This window comes from Venturia canescens, chromosome 2 (assembly GCF_019457755.1).
Source record: "Venturia canescens isolate UGA chromosome 2, ASM1945775v1, whole genome shotgun sequence".
NCBI classification, from domain to species: domain Eukaryota; kingdom Metazoa; phylum Arthropoda; class Insecta; order Hymenoptera; family Ichneumonidae; genus Venturia; species Venturia canescens.
Genome location: NC_057422.1, coordinates 15710334 through 15735352, shown reverse-complemented (window position 1 = coordinate 15735352; position 25019 = coordinate 15710334). Strand labels below are relative to the sequence as shown.

Here is a 25019-nt window from a genome sequence, read left to right as displayed (position 1 = left end):
CCCTTTGGCACCCGTTAAATTGTACCGCACGCCGGAAGTTGTTTGATTTTCCAATAGAACGAAGGAAGAAGGCATTTATATGCGCCACCAATAAGGATTCGTGTATATTCACAACTGAATAGTTTTTACCCATTTCTTTAATAGAAGAATGTACTTTTTCCTGAAGTGTGTAAACTTCAGATCAGCACGACGTTGTCATCGGTAGTAATGGCCCTCGCTTTATTTTTGCTCCATTCCCATTAGGAATAAACTGGTTTCGTAATCCTGGATGCATAGATCATTCGAATTGGTTTCGTTGTAGTTGCTCATCAACAACGGCAATTTTTTCTTTCTCACTTATCAATGGCGCTGAATCCTGCTGGAATAGGAGCTCTAACAGGAGAGAATAGGAATACAGAGTAACATCCTGTTGCTATTCTACAAAGACTTTCCTTCTTGCACAAGTCCATGTAAGAGATTGAGGGAAAAGGTAAAGGTGAGGCGTTACCCAACGCGTCGGCATCGATTCGCCAACAGTCCTTCGTTTCGGAGTGGAGCACCGAAACTATTTTCACAAGAAAGTGACCTCCGCTTTTTCTCATCCGCCGTCGGAGTGCAGGTTCGATCTCACATTATGTGAAAAGTATAGGGTTTGTTGCGGCGCTAAGAAAGGGCGTTACGTTCTAGGGTAAGGGTGACGAGGCACGCGAAGGATATTGTGGCACCGTTAGCGTTGCTGCACGTTTATTCTACGAGACGCGTAGCCATCAGGTCATGCCGAATTTTGGGGCATAACCGAAAACTCTTGTAGGGTCTCAGTCGGCACAAAAGAAAAAAAAACACTCTGGCCCCACCAGCGGATTCGTTCGTTCCAACTTGAAGGGGCCGCAGAAACAAACATTTGTTTAAACTGTCCTGGCAATTCACGACCATAAATAGTCGGGAGTCGTTAATCTTGTCTTCGACTGCCTAGCAACGCCACAGCTCGTTAATATATATAATGTATTCTCACCCCTGTAGCTAAAACAATCAACTCACCTTTTGGCGCCGGCGTGCGACTGATGCAAAATGGAAAAGAAGGAAAGAAACAGAGAACCAACCGCTTTGGACCTGTCGATAATTTCTTTTTGCCCCGTTAAGCCAGCCGCGCAACATAACTATGTAGAGGAGGGACCTTGGTAAGTGTTCGGAGTCGATAGTTGGAGCGAAAGATATATTGACAGTTCGTATATAGATCTGCAGATCGAGAGACCAGTTCATGGAATTTGGAAGATCTTGAAACCCTCGCGCTTTAGACTCGTGGTAAAGAAATGATGTACGTTAAGTTTGGTAGTACCGTCCAATTGACTTTTCAAATTTATACCTGCAAACCGGCGCGTCCGAAAGAGCCTAAAATTTATCCTGATCTTAATCCCCGTAAGGAACATTTCATCTGCGCTGATGATGAATGAATTGTTACTAAAACCGTGATATCAAAACATAATTTTTTTCCCCTTAAATGTTAATTATCGACAGGAATAGTTCTTTGCCTCTCTGGCAAAAAGAAAAATGAACAGTGAAGTATGCAGTATGACGCTGACACATCTTCAGTCTCCTACAAATGCCTTGAATCTGGCGACGAAAATAGGGGTAATGGAGAGGGGCATTTACATAGCAAGATGACGAGGTTTGAAACATAGAAAGACCCTCGTCTTTTAATAGTCGGAAAGGATACGTTGCGACGTTGTTTCGGACCTGCGAACGCATGAATATCATTCTTCGCTTATGCATTTTAGCATGAATTCGACTCGTTCGTTGGCCATCGAAGAGACGAGTGGCGGACTTGTATGCGGGGATGGCGCCTCGACGTTTAGACCCCCCGATGCGTGTGGTGAGCTGCCCCGAATAAGAAAAAATAATATTTAATTTTATTACTGCCTGTATTATGGAAATTCTACGATCTCGGTTATTAGGTGTGAATTGAATTATAGCGATGGGCCACCGCATAACCTCGTTATTATTTATACGAGTCTCTTATTGTACAATGAAAAGAACACACGCGGATAAAATCGCACGGCGTTCCTGTTTCGTTCAAGCGGCTCGAATTTTATGTGAATTCGCGTGTATGCGTGTGCGCATTTGTATTAATGCTCGCGGATATGCATTATTCCATCTGCAGGAATGCAGATGACTGACGATTCGTCGCTCTTCAAGGCGCCGGTAAAACCACAGAATTTCGGTCTTGATGACAGGCCCCACAATTTATTGAATTTCATTCCTTCCATTTGGACACGTTTGATATACAAGCTGAATGAGGTTTCGCAATAAGCAATTTATACCATGATACTCTCACACGAAATCTTGCCTTCACTGCGCTTCACTGGTTGAAAAATGTTTCTCTAATAGTTGGAGTCAAGACGCTGCCGCTTCTCCACATCCAAGTGTTCCAATGTCCGAGATAATTAACTACGTGAGCATTTAAAACACTACCTCCATCGTTTAGTAAGTTACTGCCGGAAAAAGTTTTCGAGCTCCACGAAATCTGAGCGGGAAAATTTTCAATGTAGCATCTACGTTGATCTTTTTGTCGCATCGGCCATTTGTACAGATGACACTGGTACAAACGAGCTCCCTAAATTGTGTTGAGATCGATCGTCCGCATCGGCTTCCTCACGTTCTTCAAACTAGATGCTTTTTATATACCGAAGGAGTTTATGGTGAAACTGAAGATGCGCCATACGCGCATTGTTTCCCGAGGATGTCCCTTGTCATTTCGAGAACCTTGAAGTTTCTTCAAACATTTAGGGAAAAACAGGCGAGCGCCTCCTTTAATTGCCGTTTTATCGCAGTAGCGGGATCGTCGGTCAGAAGGGCGAACATAAATAACCATGGTAGGAAATGCTCGTGGAGAATCCTCCTGTTCGTGGGGCATAGCGGCGCGGCCCTTCAGGACCAAACGACGGTGGAGACGGTCCGACCAAGAAGGATCCCCCGCGGCTGCCGGTACCATTACGTCTGAAGTATTTTTCGACCATGGTGACCGAGAGGCCGATGAAGGCGGTTCGGCGCGAAAGTCGTCCATACTAAACTGCGGAAACTGCTGGGACCGGTACGTTCCAACGATATGGCTAAACATGGAAGAGAGACATGTTCCGAACTTCTCTGCTGTTCAGACTAGGCGAGGGCCGAATCGATCTCGAGAACTTCTTACTACCATCATCAATGGACACATGGTGTGGCCTTCGGCATCGAACATTCGAACAAGTTTCCCCCGCTGGCGAACCATGGAGAGTCGATACGTATGGGAGAGGAAGATAAAAGAAAGAGAAAATCGAATATAAACTACGATGTTGTAGGAAAATAAAAGAGGGCGCAGCAGCGTGCTTTAGTAGTTTCAAAATAACTCGATAGGAAGATGATATCTTTTCAACACTAATAGCCAATTCGTCGTACACAATGGTCCTTCTGGACTCGACACACACGCCGTGGAATCCGAGACTAATCGGAGAGTCGTTGATTGATTTAGGAACAATTCTTGTATGGATACCAGTATTTTTTGAATTTCCAAAACCTTTTGCGGTTAAATATCAGCTGCGCGCGTTTCATCAACTCTCAACACGTTGCGGGATCAGCGTTGATTAATACTCACGATAATCGTACACTGCATTTTCTCTTGCATTATGCCATCGCTGTCTTGTGTTGACGGAATCCATGCCGAGGCATATTCGACCCTGATGATTTTGCCGTTGTCCGTCTGCCACCTATGAACTGGCATGTTCTTATACAACACGCGCCCATAAGGCCGCAGGAGGGAAGAGATTAATGGATTTCTGTTTTCCTGAAATCTTTTTTTCTCGGCGACCCTATAACGAGGATTTTCGTTTCGGTCGGTTAGGCCTTGTTGATGTGTTTTGTGGATGGGCTCGGCGTTATTCTGTCTGCAATGGTGCTACTTAACACCGTGCACTGTTCGAAGCTTTTCATGTTTCTGTTATTCTGATACCGTTTGTCAAAAGATCACCGTACTTTGTAACGACTACACCTGTTAGAATGCAACAAGTTCCATCTCTGAGCAGGCTCTTTCCCGATGATCATGCGTTCTAAAAATCATCGTGTGCACGGTACAGAACTTGGGACGCGAGCTTTTCCGAAAAGTGAACACTTTCAGGCGATAAGAACTCCCTTGTGTTTCGTTCTTTAGAAAACGGTGACAACGCAAATGTTTACTTTCACTGAAGAAATGTCCAACGAATGGTATTGATAGCTTCCCGTTATAACGCCCACGACTCCAGACCCAAATGCATTTGAAAGTCAGTAAGTGAGGGACGTTGCGCAGTAAATTCGACCGTATGCCTTTCGAATGCCAGGGAGGTCATGGAGTTGTCTTATTCGGGGGTCCAAGAATGTGTTATCCATGTTTTTTTTCGGATGAACGTGCGTCATAAGGTTTTTGTGATGCAAATTAAGCTGACCGTGATGGGGCGATGAGTTATCCAACGTCATGAGTGTTACAAGTTCCTCTTTTGCTGTTTTTGTCAAGAGTCGATAAATTTCAGCGATAACTTTGAGACAGGGGTTGACCAATGAACTTCTGATTCAGTTTGGTCGTTTGTATTTTTTATTTTTTTAATTTGATACTCGCAGTCCTTTTGCAAAAATACAAGCATCGTTTTTATTCATCAGCAATAATCGTTATCAGTGTTTGTTTATGAAGTTTTCTTCATCATTTTATAACGCTGTTCTTTACAGTTTTTCAGCAAAGACGGTTTTCCCTTGTACATTGAAAATGAAAAAGTAAATAAACGTTTTGCGTTTTTACATTCTTCATTTACTCATTTCTAATACCCTTGGTTCTCGTTTGAAACTATCAGACACTGTGGAACGCCGTTATTGTTGCAGCAATGAGGCGCAATTTTAACTGCCCGTTAGCTGAATTCTGACGAGGATTTAGCAGATAAATTTTTCATGAATGACTCGAGTGTTCATCACTTGCGAAAAGTTATTTTGAAATTCTGAAAACTTCGATCAACAGCCTTGACGATGTTATATTTATTTGGTCGAACAGTTGACGCTTCCTCATTCAATGACTAAGACAAAGCATTACGTCCGCGATAGATTGACATATTTCCATGTTTTCGACTACGTATATCGTAAACTCTGTAGTCCTTAGATGTAGTGGTTATTCACACGGGAAAGTCGCATACGCCACGGGAAGTTTGATGCACATTAGCGACCCTTGGATTCCACCGTCTGCATGCAGGACTACAAAAGTTTCTCAGCCATGTACGGACCCACGGCGAAGGGACTGTACTGACACCGGTACACACAATGCTGTCACAACGTGTAGCTCGATATAATCCTGATTTAGTCGCGGTCGTATATCGGACTAAGGATCGTGAAATTGAATGGTGGAATCAGCTAAGAAGTGCCTTGCGTTCTTTGCCTTCCTTCATCTTTGTGGCGCTATAACCCTCGCTCTTTATTCTCCGGTCTCATATTCTGCCGGTAGATATAGGCGGTATCCGTGTATAGTGTGTAGCAACTTGGGGGGTGAAAATAAATAAACTGCTCCTGGGCCACGTTCGATGGCCCGTAAATTTCGCAGGTGGGCAGGAACCGTGAATCTACGTCTGCGTTGCTATCTCACCAGCGGGCGTACCTGAAAAATTCTTATTGCGTAGTCAGAAATACACTCGCCGCGTTGTGTGCGCGGCGATCCCTTGATTCATCAACTTTCTCTGATTATTTCCCTGTTTTCTTTCTTCCTTTTAGGCGAGCCTGCTTTTCTTCTCGTTTCTTACTATGCATGTGAACGAGAAGAAGGAAAATGAGGAATGGAAAGATGCGTCGTAAATCTTTTTATTTACTTCTCGCCCCGTACGATATCTCGGCCTCGTGCTCGGTCTGCCCAAGCGTAAATCTCGAGTCTCGTCACCCTGCAAACTTTCGACCCTCCTGTCAATAAAATCCCTTGATCCTGCTAATTGTACTGGTTCAACGTAGACTATCTCCCTATTTTGATCCTCTCAAAAAATAGTTTACAGTGACAATGTAAGGGGAGGGAGGGGGGATCATTTACGAGGAATTTAATGAATTATCGAAGTTTGGAGTCTTTGAATGAACGAGGAATTCAATTAGCGCAGTCTGCAGCTTTATTGAGAAAAGTTATTTCCACTCCTATAGCTCACCTCGTTGAAAGTTCACTGAGCAATGGCCCGGTTCGAATTTCTCTAAAAATCAATCTTTAAAACGTATTGACCGAGAGACGCTGCCCCGTCTTTGGATATGCATGCGTTCATCCTTATATTGGGCATGTTGATTACTTTTCCTTGTCTTTCTCACGAATGCTTATCAAGCATGAAGAGTGGGAGGAGAAGGATGAAAAGAACTCGAAACTAATCGATCACTCGCACGAGGTACGATGCGTAAAGCGGACAGGCTGGTGCCACATGTGTGTCATCGTTGCACTATTAATGACTGGGTACAGGAGAGGCAGGGAGGGGTAATACTGCACCTTTGAAAAGCTGCATCCATATCAGCTTGGTTTTTCTGAAGACTTTAAAAAGTTACCATCTAATTTGCTAACTGCTGGTTCGAACTTCCATGGGGGCTCACATACTGGTCAAGCTCCGATCTAACAGTGTTAGTTAGAAACGTCGAAAACCTGCTAATACTGCATTCTCTATATTATTTTTCTATGACGTGTGACCATGAATTATAACGTTGAATTCTTTTCTTTATATGAAGTAGTTTTTTATTCGTTTAGCATAAACCACGTGATCCCTTTTGAATGACATACGAATAATCTCTTTTTCAGACGATATCAAGACAGCTGCCACCACAAAAACAGTAAGTGTTTTCTACGTTAGTAGCGTAGATTTGACGTTTGGGGAGTTATGATTTTGTTGAAAAAAATAAGCATGAAAGAAATGTAATCATACCAAAAATTTGTTAAGGTTCGTTAGTGGATTTTTGTGATTTAAGAAAAAAATTATTCTAAAGTCGACGCTCACTACGAACAATTTTTTTTAATTAAATTTTCGAAAATGAAGAAAAAACGCGTGCAAATACTGAATTACAATGTTCAAAGGTTCACACCAGCGAAGCTGATGGCCAACTTTCCAAAACTGAAGTTCCTCGTGGATCTGACGAATACGAATCGTTACTACAATGCAAAGGTAAGACCTGACATTTCCGATTTATCGCGACTGTTCGTAGATAAGTGAACGCAACGTTATAGGCGCCATGAAATTCTTTTACTTTTCACTTGAAGTGGTGGAAGAGCGGGATTAATGCAATACGAAAGTTTCTTTGGATCTTTTTTTTTAAAAAAGGAATTTAATTTATATTCCAACTTCGTAAGTATTTCAATGATTGAAATATTTGTATAAGGAGACATTAATCGTTTAAGAGTCATCGAGCTCACGTGATCAACTCAAAATTGATGGTGGCCCCTCCTATTATAGTATAACTATACGTAGTAAATACGGTCGCTGTCACGTGTCAGACGCCCCACGTGTATTCTACCAGATTTCTCCGTGAATTTTGATTGATATTGCGACGAATAAATTTCGTAATGAGCAATGAAGTGGTGTGAATCCGGCTCTGGTTTCATCGGTTGTGGCAAATGCGTGTGCAATTTGTGTTAAAATAATATTTGTGGCTGGCGTAAAAGGCGTCAACAAGTACGCAAACTGCTCCGTATTTTTATTTATTCATTGCGTTGTTGAGAAATTAAATCACATTTTTTATACTTTTCATATTCGCGTAATCGTTATATTCGCGATGAAATCCGGTAGAAACAGATTTTGGTTTGATTTTTGGACACCCGGCGCTGCGTATACCATCGCTCGATGACTCTTTTAATTGTCCAATTGGAAAACTTGTGGTCCATAAGATCCCCGAAGATACACGTACCCCGATTTTTCTGTGAGTAACACCGCTCCCTCACTCCGATCTCTACCCGAGTCTCTACCTGTGTGTGCGTGTCGTGCGTGTACGCGTGTGAGATATACACGTACGTAGATCAGTGGTCAGGAAAAATTGTGACTCATTCCCCAAAACAAAGAATCCTTGACGAAACAAGATCGCCCGAAGGTAGAGCAAGCGTACAGAGTCGTCGACGAACACGAGATTTTTATCAACATAGTGAGTTGTCAGTTGGTATGCGATCCCCAAAACACACGCTACTAATGTATATTTCTATTCTGATGAATTCTTCTTCTTTCGTCCACCACGTTCATGTCGCATCTCGCGCGAGTCGGCATGCGCGATGATAGATCTGCCTGTCGTCTTTTATTTTATTTTTCGTTTGATGACTTCGACATCCGCGTCGTTTATTTAGCCTTCTACACAGGTGATCGATTAAGTTAACAATCGTTTGGAAACGGGCATTTGAATCCCGTTTTTTTTTTTTGGTACATAAGCTTATTCGGCGTCAGGCTTCAAATTTTTTCCATTTTCTCCGACTTCTGATCCTCAATTTGATGAATTTACGTATCGTTGTGGCCGTGAAGACGGCGCATTAGATCGAGTTATCGAAGACCGATAATTTTGGGGATTATTTTCAATAATTGAGACAAGATTCAACTGAATCGATATTGCCCGCAATTAATAATCATTTCTTCATTAATGCTCGCTGGTGGATGCCTTGGTATTTGGTTTCACGATCTCAACCTGGAACAGATCTCGATCCGTTTCAAATCGGTTTTTGATAGTGCCGATTTATCGAGTTACGCATCTTCCGTAATGATCACATTGCGCGTTTCGATCTAAGTTCCATACGTGGATTTGGAGGTTTTTTCTCGCGAAAATTCTTGAAAAATCTAATCGAATTTTTATTCTAGTCATTCGCAGTTACCTGCGGCACATATTAATCGATAAATTTTAACGAATGGGTTCATTCTAAAGAAAAAAGAATATTCCTGCGTATTATACTTGCAAATTTCGACGTTTATTTTCTTCTTTCTAAGACAAACTTGTGTCGAAGTCTCGAGTGAGAATCGTGGTCAGAAAATATTTCCAGTCCGGATAATATTCGATGATATTCGAAATCAAAAACTGCCGCGTTTCTGAGCCATGACTCATTAATTATTCATACGCAACATGCATAATTAACGGGATACCGTGTAATAATTAGCCAGGATAATTAGCACCGAAGAGCCCTTTCGATCGAAGACCGAGAGAAAGAGAGACTCACCGAAGACTTGCGGACCGCGCAAAGGGAGGATCGTCGATTTTTCGTAGGCGTGAACTTGGCCGTTCCTCTTCGTTCGCCTCGCACTCATCTCTAATAAAGTTTCACTGGGAAAGGAGGGGTTGAATAAAGCGTCTTGAAGAAAGATAAAAAGAGAAAGAAACGATAAAATTTTTGTGTTCACATTTTTAATCTTATGTTTCAACGTACGCAGCGCGTTGTGATTCGCGGCGTTAAATATTTTCGCGCCTATACTTTTTGTTGCAGGAATTTCAGGAAGCTGGAATAAAGTACATAAAAATAATGGTACCTGGTCAACAGGTGCCCTCGTTGGAATGTGTTAAGCGGTGAGTTTTATTTTTTCTTAACCAACTGAAGAATAATAAATTACGAAAATTTCGAAGAACGCTGCTAGAACTTGACAGAATGCCGGTTCTTGCATTATCGTATGCTCTTAAATTCCAAGTAGATATTGTATGACTATATTACAACCGCGATTCACGACGTTGCTAAGGAAAATAGACACGTTTTACTCTTTTATTTGCATTTATACACTGCCACGTGGGTGTATTCACGACGATCTACCAAGAATATATATGCGAGCTACCTCGTACCGAGATTCTCGTGTTAATCGTCTATATCTAGCCTGGCAATGATCGTATTTCATCCCCCGCAGCACGCGAATATAGTACAAAACGTTAAAACGCTTACTTCTGGAAGGATATGAGTTTAAAACGCGAGAGACTCCAACGAGTTATGTCGTGCTGACGGCGGTTATGAGTGTGCCTCGTTTTACAGCGAGTTAAATTGTTGTTACAGTCATTGGCATACGGTTAACTATTGACCGTGATGGCCGCGAGTCTTTCGGGGGTAACATTTGAAACAAAAAAATGTTTTTTGTTTTCTTTCAGTAATGAGCCGAGCTGACTCGAATCGAGCTTTGGTTAATCATGAACGCAAAAATGAGTGGGGCGAGCAGATTTTTTGTTCAATCCACTGAGCTTCCAGTCCAGTAGAATGCCAATCACTGTACTTTTCTCATATTTTTCGGATGTTTCGACACCGTGATCATAATGAAAATATAATGCTCGTGTGTGCTTGACGTTGACGAGCAGAAAACATATTAGTAGGAGGTGGGCGCCACTTTTTCAAGCATGATGACAGACAGAAACGTCAAACAGCTAATCAAAGTCCATACTCGTTTTACATACATAGATATAACCTGTACTTGCAACGAATAGTCGTTGCATACGAAACGAGAAAAAAAAGAAGAGTCCGAGACGGTGTATTTTAGCCTTATGCTCGATGACCTTTGTACGGCGCCATGGTGCACGCTCGTCTCTTGCCCTGAATAACCAGGATCACGGACATGCCACAGTCATTCGGACTTTTACGACGCTTATCACATAAAGATCTTAAGGGACGTGAAACTAATCGGAATCAGCATGATAGAAGTTGGCTAAAAATCCTTTAAAACATTCACAAACTTCGATTAACCATCGATAAAATATGGAAAATTGTGAACCACCTGATCAAGAGTTTTTTCTTGTCATTCACTCAAACAATTTGACCCTTAATATGCACGAAACGATTTTCTCAGTCTTGAAATTTACACAGAGTTTCAATGGGCAGTCGACTGACACGCATATCAAATTTTAAAGGGTTCGTCTTATTGGTTATTGAGACAAAGGCGTTTAAATATGAAGAAAAACACACAGTGGTATAGAGACTACGCGTAAAAAATCGTTTATCTTTTCATATAAGGAATGAACGCTTCTTACGAAGTTTATGAAAAAGTACACAATAACAATGAAGTATATAACGAAGTTCTGGGAAAAAATTCGAGACGATTGTCTTAATATAGTAATAAAGATATATTACGTTAAAGATTGAATGAACTTGGTAAAATGATACCTCACATTTGCTCATTTCGGTATTTTATTTCTTCTCGGCTTGGCCCATTCCTGTCATAGCCTTCTGTCTTTTTATTAACACTTATTTCTCGATCTTTTTCCCTTTGCACTCTCTGAAGCGATATTTTACATAAAAAACTATAGTATAACATTTTAGCTAGAGACGAATGAAATTTTGGGTTCAGTCGGTGATGAAACCCCGTTCAATTAATGCCCACTTCATTCGCCAAAAAATAAGTTGAAAAAATTTATTTACAATTTCGAATTAATAACTCTGACATTGATTTAAAGTGATAATATTTATAATTAGGAAGTGAAAATCGACCCAATTTAGACACCCATAAAATACTGTCCTACCGGCACGATCTACCTTAATCTCTCAGAAAACAAATGCGATCATTGAGATGAAAAAAATGGATAAGTGGTGCGGAAACTTGGACATCTAAGTCTTAATGTGCCAATAAATGCGTCCCTCGGATAAACAGGGTATATAGTAAAGTTGTTCTTGTTGCTCAGGCGCCAAGAGAGAGGCTGTACCACCGCGACGATGAGGCGCGGTCCTCGGCAAACTCTCTCACGCGCTCGCGATCGTACAAAACTCATCTCTTCGCTTGTTTCGTTTCTTGAGCCCCTTTTGCGCGAGGTTCTGTGTCTCTTTCTATCCTTCTTTCTTGCTTCGTTCTCTCTTGAATGCAAAACAGAACCGTGGAGACTGCGCGGCCAGCCGGCTAATTAACTGCAATAAACGTCCGATGATTTACCGAACGCTGAATCCTCGAGCGCGTGTACCCTAACCCCCCCCCCCCCCCCCCCCCGCCCTCCCCCTCACTCTTTTTCTCCCTTCCTCTCGCTATTCTTGTTTCCACCTTTTTTATCACTGTCACTTGCTTCGTAGAAGAATCTCACCGGAGTTCTTATTCCACCCACGCTACATTCTCTTTCTTTCAAAGTTGACGAGAGGGCGCTATGGACAAGAATCAAGTCGCACACAAATTCTTGTCCCTTAATGCTCGCCCAGTTTCCGTAATTTTCATCACAAAGTTAAAAGACGTTTGAAACCGAATATTTTTATGAGATCGACTAAATGAATGAGACACTTTTTCACAAGCTGGGACTGAATATCGCAGAACCTTGAACGTTACATTAAAGAAGCAATGAAGAAATGAGTTTACGTTAAGTATCCAATTGCACCTCCGTCGATAATATCGCGACATTTTTTCTCATTCGTGCTTCCAAAGGCCATGGGGTAATCCTTTTGTATACTTAGACTTCAATCCGTATAAATGAATCCACTTGTGCACTGCGAAGCTCCGGGATCTTGTTCAACGTGCAGTTTACTTTTCACGATCGTGCCCTTTTTTCGTCTTCCCTTTAACGTCGATCTCTTCTCCGTGTTGTAAAGTAGAGGATATGAAACTGTTTTTTTTTTTCTCGTACACGAGATTCGTACAACTTGCGAATAAAAGCGCGGTGATTCGCAACGCCATTAAGCGGCGATCGGAGTCTGGAATTTGTTCGGTCCCTCTGACAGCGTAATGCGGAAAAACTGAGAAAAAATGAACGCAGTCAGCCGCACTTTATAATTAACAGCGCAGCTATCGTCGTTAAGATATCGCGTTTACATACTCACCGAAAATATCGAATAATACGTACGCTGTTTACATATGGGCGCACAGAAAAGTCAGAAGAGAGATGAAGGTGAAATTAGATGGCATTTAATAGCCTGGATATCCTTGAACCATCGCGGTAAACGAGACAAGAGAATTATACACGGAAGAGATGGAAAAATGTGGCACGTTCATATATGTTGCCTGAATAATTGCTCACCTCCTCGGGCGCGAAAGAGAAAAATTCGCGATGCGGGTGGGTTTGACGTTTGCGATTATATGTGCGCGTGTGCATCATCGCGCTATTATAATTTCTTAATCGTTATTTTCATGAGTGCGGAACATCTAAATACCTCGGGAATTGAAATTACGTGTAATTATATACATTCGTCTCGTGAAAATCTTTGCCATTTTAACGCTGCCTAAAACTCTACGATTATTTTCACTTTCTCATTTTTTTTTCTATTCCGAATCGTTCACAAAGTCATTTTTCCCAGTAACTGCGTACGAATGTACTAGCGAAATTTCAAATCAGGTTATCGAACATTAAATAAAGAATTGAAACTTCAAAAATCATAAAATTTATACGAGAGCTTACGGAGATTCCATCATCACCGCATTTCTATTCAATAATTCATAAACTGAATAATTCCGATATGAGCGCCACCAAAAAATACGGTCATGCGAAAGGAATACCTTAAGATAGAAAAATTTTATTTCCATTGGAAACTTTTCATTGTGGCTATGTATTTTTGATACTATCGTACCTTCCTCACAGTTTTGCCAAATAAAAGATATTGCAATGTAACCTCGTATTTTACGTGGTCGCCGAACGACGATAATTTCGTACGTTTTTCGCGATTTATTCATCACTAATTGTGAGAAAACAACGTGCCGGTTTCTTTTTACCTTGATACTCGTTTTCTCGCAGCACACATTGAAGACACTTGGTTAGGGTTTATGGAGAAGCAATTTTCGAGTTCAGTTATAAGGCTTTTCTTTTTTCTCAACGAATAAGAGTTTTTCAATGTCTTTTCTCTCTTTCACGTCCGAGCATAGTTTGTGAGACTCGTTCGAAGGTAAGCCAGATAAGGTTCCGGTGTGTAAAAATAATAACAATATTGATAATAATGAAAATCCCAGAGGAATAATAAAAATCACACAGACGTTCGAAAATGGCCATAAAAATAAATTATCCTCTGGTATTTTCGGACGCGCAGCGTATTTGCGGAAAACCTCCAAACCCCGAGAGTCTTCGCGCGTGTATGTTTATTTCGTACATTGTTCGTTTCACCGTGCGTCAGCAAGCTGCATTAATATGGGGGATTAAACGTACTACGACAGTTTTATATTTTCGACCAATATTCGTTCCCTTTGCGAGCACTTGGAAAGAGAATCGTTTTGGAGAACTGATTTTCGAACAAGTATTTGAACGGTGTATCGCTTAACGTTATATCGCGCACATGAAAACGCCCCGACCTTGCAACAAAACACGTTGAAACGGCGACGCGAAATCGCGAATCAATGATGCTCTTCCGGTTCAATGGCAAAAGAGATTCTGCTCAAAGAATTAACATTCGTAGAATTCTCTCATGCTAGCTGCCAAACCCGAAATTTTTTGCATGTAATTCAATCATCATTAAAAACAATGAAACAAGAAAACACAAAAGAAATTTAACTTCGAAATTCCATTTGAAATATTAGAGTAATTATCGTGTTGATAGGAATGTAAGAAAAAGTTGGGGACCACAAGAGATTCGATCAGAAACAAGCCTCGGTAATAATCAGCGATCACGTCGAATTCGGTTGGTATAAACAGGCACGAAGAGGCTTGTAAAGTTTTCGATTCTTGGGAGGTTCGTCCATTTGTTTCATGTACGACGTTGTTTCTTTCCCATTCCTTTTTATTTCTTTTCTATAGGTTGTTCTGTTCCGTTCATCTCGTAACGGGTAACGAGTTGCCATTATCACGCGTGATTTCGCCTCTAATGGAATCGTTCGTATGCTCCGTCGTCGAAAAATTCTCGCCGCTTTTGTGTAGGCAGAGCTTCGGCTGTTCGAGCGCAGAGAATAAAGAAATACAAAACTTGAGAGAAACGTTATGTTAATCAAGATTCGAGGTTATGTTCGGGGCCCATTCTTCCTCGTGTTTTTTCGAGCATTTAATTAAAGTTATTAGTCCTTTAGCCGAAAAACCTGGTAAACTATTACCGAAGTACAACGATCGTAATTCTGCAAGTAAATGACATTTTTTGTATCCCTGTGAACGCTGAATTCTCGGGGCTTCGATGCGGTTCCGGAAAAAATGTTTTGAATTAATGAATTTAGAGGCCACTCGCCGCTATATTATTTGTATTCGTACGCATCCCAATGAATCCAACCTACCATGCTTAATTCGATCCTCATTTACATCGTGTTGGTAATTATAATTTTTAATGCGTCTCCGGACTACGTATATTTTAATTGAAACCGGTGGATTGAAGGTAAACGGTGCGGCTAGACATAAGACTAAAAAAATCCACATGATCGTTGATGTTATTGCGAACAAAATTGGTGTTTGCTTCCTACCACGCGTGTATCAACGTTTTAAAAATGTGAGTCGATATCGATGACCATTTTTCTTGCACATGTGAAGCCCTTAAGAGTATATTCTCTCAATATTCTGTGACACACAAGATTTTTATGGGCGAGATCACTCACTCGGTTTCTTGACGTATTATATCGCGCTTGCTTATGTGATAATCTTTAGTCTAGCATCTCGTTAAAACTGTTCTTGGGAGCGGAAGATTGAGAGAGAGAGAGAGAGATGGAGATAAACTGGTGGATTGAATTAAGCAATTTCACCGTTGAACGCGATGTTAATTGAAACATAAACATGAGCAACCACCGCGAGCAGCAATTTCAGGAGGAGACTGTCAAGCTTGCCAGGCTCCAACTCATCGTCGTCTTTTCGTTGTCGTTGAATTTCTCGGGTTTCCCGAAGGACGACGGTGTGTACGTTCAAGCAAAACACGAAAAAGGTCCAGGATCCTCGCCAAGAGTAAGAGATCTTCCCCTCTCTTGCTTCTCTGACTTCGCCACATCCATCAAGTCGAGTCTGGCTACCTTTTCTTTCTTTTATTTAACTCTGTCTCTTTCCCGCGCGACAAGCTCGAGTGTCACTTTTGCTAAGCACATCGCTATATGCTCGACTCCTTCGTGTATGTTGAGAAAAAAAGCCCTTCCATGTAAACCTCCTCGTTCCTTGGCTCAACATTTTCCGCATAATTGCGCTCGCTCATAGGGGATACTTCAGCATGTCTGTCCAAGAGAAAACTTGAAAAAAAAGAAATCAAAGTCAAAAAGAGTAGCGAGGCTAAGTCGTTTGATTAAAGGTGATGGAAAACTGCTTCAATGTATGAAAGAATGTGGAGCATAAAAAACATTCCGAACGGACGCCCCGCAACTACGAATAAAAGAGCAATCAACCGGAGGATAATTGCAGGAAATTAATTGAAAAAAGTGCAACAAACAGCTAGAGAATGTGAGCAGGCTTGACAATGAGATTCGGGACATTGGCTGCAGAAATAATTTATTCAATTCCGAGTGTTCGAAATTTGCTGCAAAATGTTTAAACTCTCAGGATTTGTATGAGTTTATGTTTAGAAGTTTGTAAAAGTACAGTTCGTTGAAAGGAGTAAGAAACGAAGCAGGCTCGTATAAATTCAGTTTCTTTAATTGGAAGTCAAATGAATGAATTGACTTCTTTATCACGAGGAGTCGTAAATAACATTGTAAATCGTGTGGAATCACATTATTGTTTGTGCCTCAGTACTACCTTAAAACTAATATACTAATATGTACCTACAGAAATAGAAAATTTAAATCGAATTAAAATGAACGTAGGCTGTTTGTAAAATAGCTAAAGGTCGTTCCAGAAATGTATGTAGATATGCAATGCAGATATGGGTGGCGATCTGGAATCGAGTTTCACGTGTTGTCTTCACCTCACATCTCCGAGGTCCAAGCATCGCTTAAGTATTCGTCTGCTATAGATACAGCTTTGACCAGAAGAACGTGTGTCTGCTCTGTGTTTAGTCTCTTCGTATGTGGGTGTTTGGCGCCTTCACACGTGACGTCTTTATTCCTTCGTTGCGAAGAGACATCGAACATAGGTTTTCGCGTGTTCCCTGTCTCGCTGTATCCTCCATGGAATACAATGCTCATACATCCCGCGCGCAAATCCCAAAGTAAGGAGATACTTTGAAGCCTCATGAATCGATGAGGATTTAAGTGTATCGTGAGTTTTGAGGTGAAGAATTTTCGAGAATTTGCAAAAATTCTGAGTTTGAGATTTTCTACAGAATCTTTGTCTCAATTTTGATTTAATTTTCAATAAACACGTCAACGAACTATGATTTTTGACGATTGTATCGTTGATCGGAGTTTTATTTCTAAAAATAGTAGACGCAAAGACAAATTTTGAAGGAAAAAATCGTCAAGGGATATACTGCATTTTGCCAAAACGCCTTTCGCATCCTCGCAGGATTCACCTTTCCAGTTGTGCAAACAACAAACACATTAAACTCGTCGCTCGTAGCTCAACTTCGACGATTTTTTCACTCGTGTTTTACCTGGAGGTGAAAACCCATCTCAAATATTTTGACGTGTGGCTCATTCGGTGTTTTTGTGCTCCGGCACCTTTCTCTTTCGGAGGATGTAATGAAAGAGATACAAGCAGCCCGAGACGATAAGAGGTAAGGAACGAGAGGATGATAAACGCGCGGAGAAGAGAGATGGAGAACGAGAGAGAGAGAGAGAGAGAGAGAAGTTGAGGAGAGGCGCAGGACATGCGAAGGAGCGGGCTGAGACTTACGATGGTGGGTGGTAACCGATCTTACACATTTGCTTTTCCCAACACGCTCAGAATCATATATACGCACGGATGTACGCGTGCGCGCGTACCAAACGCGCGAGAAACTTAACGCGTGTTCCTCGTCAAGTTGTCTCATATACTTCCGGTGCCGTTGATTCGCGCCTCCGAGCGTTCAAACTTTCCGCTGCATGCCGGGAAGTCAAAGACGCGAAGTGAAGGCTGAAAAGGTGGCGCGAAGGAGGAATTTCAAAACAGGCTATATATGACAAACGATGCAGCAGCGAAGGTTTCTTTCGCTCGTAATTCTCACACGTGCTCGCGCAATATTACGTACTCAGGAGTTTCTCGTCTCTTGCCTCTTCGATTCGATTTTCTTTATCATTATTATTATGATTATTTAAATTCTTGTTTCTCGCGCGCATTTCTCTTCTCTCTGTCTGTACACGCCAAGACGTATGTGATATACCGCGGTGTTATACGCGTTCGTTTTGCACATATGCGTACCTCTCGAACTTGCCGTTTCTCCGCAATGGACCACCCCGAAGATCTCTTCATTACGTAAATTCGCGACGGTGTTTTTCTTCGCGCACACATCGCTCGCGAAGATGAAGGCGCTTGCACACATACTCGAGAGAGTGCGTGCCTCAATGCTTCGCAGCCTCCGCGTGTACCACTGCGAATCGTGCAAATAACGTTACTCACGGCGAGATGTCTTAAAACGGACATTTATGCCAACTCGATCTATCCCGGCTCCGGAAAAGTGAATATGGGACTCGAAACATCACTCCGCAAATTGGGCTTTCAGCACGGTCCATCTTGCATAAGCTTCTCTAGAGAGGTTTCACTTCTACGTCGATAATAAACGCTTAGGCACTTTCTATTTGTCGTTTACTTCGATACGAATCAATAACACATTAAACAGTCGATGCTTCAGAGTCGGTTGACTCGGGTGTAACCGTTTCGCATCATTCACGAATGCGAGCAAGATTTCCGCAAATGTTCATCGTCGAGTTTTCCTTGTCGCTGAACAAATATTTCAAGTTCATTTCGCCTTTTCGAAATTCTACTCTCAGAAATGCTGGTACCTTCAAGAATCCCTTCTTCACGAATTCACGAACGGTATTGAAATTTCTAAAAGTGGAGATACGCCAGAGGCATTTGAGATACTCCAATTCCCATTAATTTCGATCCGGACCTTCCATTATAAAAAATTCAACGATTGTGAAAATATATTCGAACCCCGAGTGTCGATTGAAATCAAAATCGATTTTGATCTCCGTTGCCCTCGTTACCAGCCCCGCAGTGAATTTCCACTTATTTTCTATCCTCGAAGATTCTACCAACCAATACCGACCCCAATTCACAAATATACTTTTTTCGTGTAGGCTATGCGCAAATTCTAGCGATATCGTCTCTAAGTGCGAACACTCATTTACTTCATCAACGTTATGGTGGTGTATGCAGTACCTATATATTGTTCAAGTGGCTCGAGCAATAAGAAATAAGATTAAGAAACACAGAGAGTCAGTGCGAATGAGTGTTTGCTGAGTACTTGGCCGATCTCAGTTCTATAAGCGAGAGAGGCGAGGACGTGCTTGTTTTCACTGTTGGCCACCTATATATTGCACCTTCCCAAGTACAGTACTATTATTCAGTGTATATACACATAATTTAACATGTGCACGTATAGTATACACCTAGATGAAATATGCGACGACGTCTGAGTACAAACAACCTCGACCGTTTGCTGTATCGCGGTGCGTCTACTAACGCATATGCATTAAACATTAACAAACATCGAGAACTGATCTTACCGTTGAAAATGCCAAATACACACGCGGCTCCGTGTCTTCTCGAGGTCTCGCTCTCTCTCTCTCCCTCCCTTCCTTACAGTTAACTGGACTCACGTGCCGCGGTTTATTCCACCAAAGAATACTATTTTCGAAAGCGATTTTCGACGAGGCTCTTTGCCTGCTGAGAAATTCTTCACTGGTTTAAGTACGCGAATGTTGCCAATGACATTGAAACAACGGTTTTTCATACACTCACTCGAGAAAATTGGAGATTTGTTGGAATCTCTGGTTTTTTCTGATATTCTGGAATGTTCTGTTGAATGGTTTGTTACCGTTTGCGATGTAAGGAGAGTAACTCAGTCGACGAGTTCACAGCTTGAATGCAACTGCGTGTGCTATCACAATGTTTCGTACTGTTGAGAAATTGTTTTGGAAAGCTCGGAATTCGGATGACAGAACATATTCTTATGTTCGTATGGATTTTGTGGTCGAGAAGAAACAGCCTTGTGGAGCAAAGCGGTGACATTGATACAGCGTAAATATTGTAATTGAGAATAGTTGTGTCAGGCGCGAAATTTGGCGCCGTTGAATAACGAGGTAGAATAGCAAATTCAAGGTATCGATATAAACAACGATTTTATGGCCCGTTTTAGGCTATTTACTTTGTGAATTCATGAATGCCAAAGAAAAATAATGATGGTCAAAAGAAAAGGTCGTTATTTCCGGTTTAAAGAAAAATATTGTATTCCACTGAGAGCCACGCTACACTCTACCACGATTTTCGATTTCCCAGACTAATGTTTATTCAAATTGCGTAAAAAACGAAATATATTTTTTGTGTATAGACATTCAAATAAAATGATGAGAATAAAAAACTTGAGAGTTAGGAGAAAAGAGGTAAAATCGAGCGTTGGAAACTTACGATACGAATAACCGAGCAACACTTTGAGCGAGGAGCGTAGGTGCAGAGGATGGCAATATTTTGTCACTTTTTCTCGAATATTATGCAATATTGTATTATGCTAATTTCACAGCAATAAACTTGGTGGGACATGGAAAAATCCTTGGCCCGTAAGTGTTCATGGCACGTACAGCTATGGAGTGCTTCGATGGTCAAGATTTAACATCACAACACGTTAATTTCGATCTGTATTTTTCAATTAATATTCTCATTGTACTGATGGTTTAATTAAACGTCGGAAAAATGATCGAATGAACAAACCAATTACGAGAACAACATTTTGGAAACGACCCTTCAAAGTATTACGTACTTTTCCTCTTCGTTTAAGATTCCCTCGGTTAAACGACGGAAAATTACGCCGAAGTTTGCAACGTTGGAGTCCAACGAAATGGTCTAAAAAAACTCTCCAACAATTCCAAGATTCTCCAATTTCGTTCCCTGCCGAATTTGCAATTCGTAGTTTTTCAACCTACACCGATGTTTCGTGAAGAAAAAATTGGTCAATTACAAATGTTTTTTTTTCCTTCATTTCGTTGGGCTCCAACATTTCAAACTTCAACGTCGTCGACGAAAAAAGCCTCATCAAACTCAATTTAATTTCAGTCCAATCGCACGATTCTTACAAATATTATAGAAGCTACTGCATTGACAGAGTTTGTTGGCAAACTTGTGTGCATATTGCTACCTGATCAATGAGGATTCAAAGAGGAAAATACTAACTCACTGTAATGACTGTTATGATAACATTAAATTGAACAAGCATCGATACAGGAAATGTTGAATGATAAATTCGACGCGATTAAATGAACTATGGGCATATACGTACGCGTATATATTTAGTAGAGTCGTACGTACATCGTTCGTCTCGTCTCTCTCGTTTACCATTCAATTTATTGCGTATAGAGCGTAACGGTCCGTGCGTAAATGCTCCATTCCACCTGAATTATTGCCGAGCCGCACGATCCGTTAAATCGGCGAGAGCCCAGAAGCCAAGGCAGTTGGTTGATCGAACGTGTATGTTACTTCCCACTGAATCTCTCGCGAGTCTACGCGTTTTACGCACACGCACTCGTCGTCGATTTCATGTCTAAAGTGTGAGAGTCTCCTGTGTATCAAAAGGGGCCGGACGACGCGTGCTCAGGAGGCCCACACACGCTGTGATATTCAAATGAGAACTTCTTGTACTAACACCTCAATCTTCCTATCTCTCTTACCTTAACAGTTCGTGTTTCTCCATAGATTCTCCTTCATTCTGGATTACAATGGTTCTGTACCGACGTTGTTATTCTCAAAAGTCAAACCTCTTGGAAAATCTTCATTTCTGATAGTCGCGTTGATAAAAATCACGAGCTCGAGTAGTTAAGAATTTAACGAAGATGTTTGCTCCGGTTTTCCATTGCACGTACTTCTCAAAGCGACTTTTTTTCCAATGACTACTTTAGAGGAAATTTTTTTTCAAAATTATCACAAATATTCGAAAAAGTCGGACAAACGTCACCAACGATGTGGCTATACTTCATCACAGGGACTTTCAACTCTAACCTCAATCGTAATGCCCACTTATTTCTGTTTCTCGACGATGGAGATTGCGGTCGTCGATTTTTCCCAATTTCCTGGGAATGATTGACACACTTTCCTGTCGAGATTTTTTATGGTTTCAAAAAATTTGAAAATTTGTTTTCGGTATCCTCGGTATTGATTTAATTATGAATGATATTCGGTGTGAATGAATTTGAAAAAATTGGTAAAGAAGAATTCTTCGAAGTGCGTCGAGCCCTCGGATTCTCATTTTTTCAATTCCATAGCTCAGTCCATGTGCTTCGAATGTTGGATGATCCTCGTCTTTGATGGATCGATGTTTTTATAAATATTGATGTTCTCCCTTTCCACAGGCCCTTATATCACCCGAGGGGTGCGATATTTCCTTTTTTTTCTTGTACTCCCTTAACCATTTGATTCGTGTTGAGTGTGGAATGGAGAGTTCCCACTGCGCGTTTGAGTTAATTCCTTTGCTAGGAAATCCCTTACCGCCGACACCTTTAACTATATTTTCATTCGCCCCAGTCCTATGTTTTAATATGTACATACAAAAATTTGTAACACAGAATACACACAGGCACGAGTCAAATTAATTTAACGCTCGTCATTATTCATTCGGCGCCAGAGCCCTTCACTGGGAAACCCTGCGAGCTCTACCGATATTTCGATATTTCATTTTTCCTCATGGTGAGACTTTGAGCTATCGTCTAAGAGAATGTTCGTCTTCTCACCCTGACACGGTCTTTCGTTCAACGTGAACGACAGACAAAACCCTTTCGTATGGTAAAAGAAAAAAAAACTGAAACATGAAATGAAACAACCAAATTTGATTCTTACGTACGTGCAGGCCCATCAGCGCTCTTCATCTTCTGTACATCAACCCGCGTCACTGTGAAGACTAATCTTTCTCTCCATTATATTCAGTGAGAAATAACCGATTCAATTGATTCTAGCAACTCTCTCGTATGAATACAATTGATCGTGTTTTCCATCCCGATCGATGGATTAACTCATTCTAATTCAAGGACTATTATCTTTCAAAAGAAGCTATAAGTATCTCATACGATTTACGATGAAAAATTATGCCTGTGATTTACTCTCAAATGTTAAGTATGATGATACAGATTTTTTGGAGTACACAACAAAAATCATCGGCTGTCCGTTTAGTGCAACAGGTGGAAATGGGACTCTCGAGATACGTGTATGATTATTTAAGGAAGGTTATGTGTTACTTGTGGTTCAAAAAAGCAACTGAACTTTTTTGCTCTTTTGATTTTCAAAGAGAAACGAATAAAATCTATTTTCGCAATTATTAAAATAATGTGTAACTTATTTGTTGAGATTGATACATTTTTAATATAATGATGATAGCGGTTAAAATATTTTCGTAGTAAAATCGTCAAGCAAAATGTGGCAACAGCCATTTCCTATTTACATGCGTATGCATATCTATATTTTAAGCCAGTTGGCTCATGGTGTTGTGAAACCTTCCACTGTTTATGTCATATTACTCGTTAACTTCAAATAAGTGTTTTCCTTTTCCATTCCCAAGTCATTTTCACCGGTAACAAGGCTTTCTCAAGACATCATTGATATCGAAAAGCTTTCTATTTTCTTATTCTCGTTTTTGGTTCTTTAAAGTTGGGAGGATTCTATTTCATTAAATCCAAATGGTCACACGGGAAGTGTGCCTGTCATAAGAGTCTATGGTATGACCCTTCAAAAAATGAGATTTTTGTTAATTGTTTTCTCGACAACTAGACGGTAGATCCTATAATAATTCCGGGAATAGATGCACGCAGTATATTTCTAGTATGTTCCCAAATTTCAACTCTTAAAGTTGGCATTCTCGATTTCTATTAGATTCGCGTGAACTTCCTTAAATGGTTTACCATTCACATTGGGCTTGCAGGTCACAAGATCGAAGAATGCTGACGAAGGCAACAGTATGGTTTTTTTCTTCAATCGCTTAAAATTTAGTAAATATGAAAAAAATCAATTGATATTTCTATCGAATTAACTTTTTGAAATTTCCTCAGTTTGAAACATTTTAATTGTAGATATTGATGAAGTACGAATTTTTATTTATGAGAGTGAACAACGTTTTCGTTTTTATTTTTTTTATTTTATATTACAGCCTAGTAGTCGTGCGTTAATATGAAATATAAAAGCAGACATTGTATCTCTTAGGGTAGCAATCCGAGGTCAATTCATAGCGTGAAACGAAGCGGCACACGCATCCGGGGAAGGCATTCAGACGGCCATTAAGAGAGTCAAGAAGGCGCATCATACGTGCCTATATAGGATATAAGTATATTAATAGGTATCTTTGAAGCGTGCCCGCGTGAGACCGAAAGGGAGAGAAAACGATATTGGGCCTTGTACGGCCAAGATGTTAAAACGGTGAGAGAATCACGATGTATACTAAATAAGGTTCTCGCGAAGCACTCTGGGTGAATTAGTGCTTGTAATCACGTTAGGACTAATCGGTCCTGCTGGATTCAGGGTGTGGGAGTCGTGATCCTCTCTCCGAAGCCGGCAAAGTGGTTAAGGGCGTTAAAAGTGCCTCTAAAAGGCGAAAGTTTAACACAGTCGAAGTATTCTGCCATCAGTGATGATTGGAAAATAGTCATTTATCATGTATCGAGGCTTAAGACCATTAAAAATGTCGACTACGGTAAGGGCAAAGAAACTATGAAGCATCAGAGTAATTCCATCGGATTATGTAACAGTGAATTTCGTCATTAAAACAAATAATGATGATTATTTCCATATCGTTCCGGAGAATCAAAAAAATCGTAGATTTCTATCTTTGAATAGATACATTGTGACCACGTGGGGGGTGACGATATTGTTGAAACGACTCTTGTTCACGAGGAATGTCCCTTGGAATTTCAGCGGTATGGAGAATTAGAAAAAGAGATTAAGATGATGGAGACGAAGAAGGGTGAATAAAAAAATGAAACGCGTGTACTGGGCACCACCTGGCGATAATTTATCGCGTCGTCTCAGGCTTAATTCGTTAATAAGCTCTTCTCTCACTCTCGCTCCCACGTTTTCGAAGGTTCCTTGAATAAAAATAAAAATAATATTGTAAATGAAAATGAAGAAAAAGACGGAGCAGATAGGAAGGATTCGTGTGCACGCGAGGGGATGATGATGCACGGCTCCTCCTCGTGAATTATTACGAGCTGGCT

At 40.8% G+C, this 25019-nt stretch overlaps 1 protein-coding gene across 3 annotated transcripts in view; it reads left to right on the top strand.

The window, feature by feature from the left end:
* Positions 1-25019, top strand: part of LOC122406512 (basic proline-rich protein) — a 42337-nt gene that overhangs the window by 9970 nt on the left and 7348 nt on the right. For 2 of the 3 annotated variants that reach the window (XM_043412008.1, XM_043412007.1), the window contains exons 3-5: positions 6776-6807; positions 7049-7136; positions 9422-9501. In XM_043412008.1, the coding sequence (XP_043267943.1) occupies positions 6776-6807; positions 7049-7136; positions 9422-9501 (200 nt within the window). Of the gene's footprint in view, positions 1-6775; positions 6808-7048; positions 7137-9421; positions 9502-25019 lie in introns of those variants that run through there. The other variant, XM_043412009.1, reaches the window with a different exon arrangement.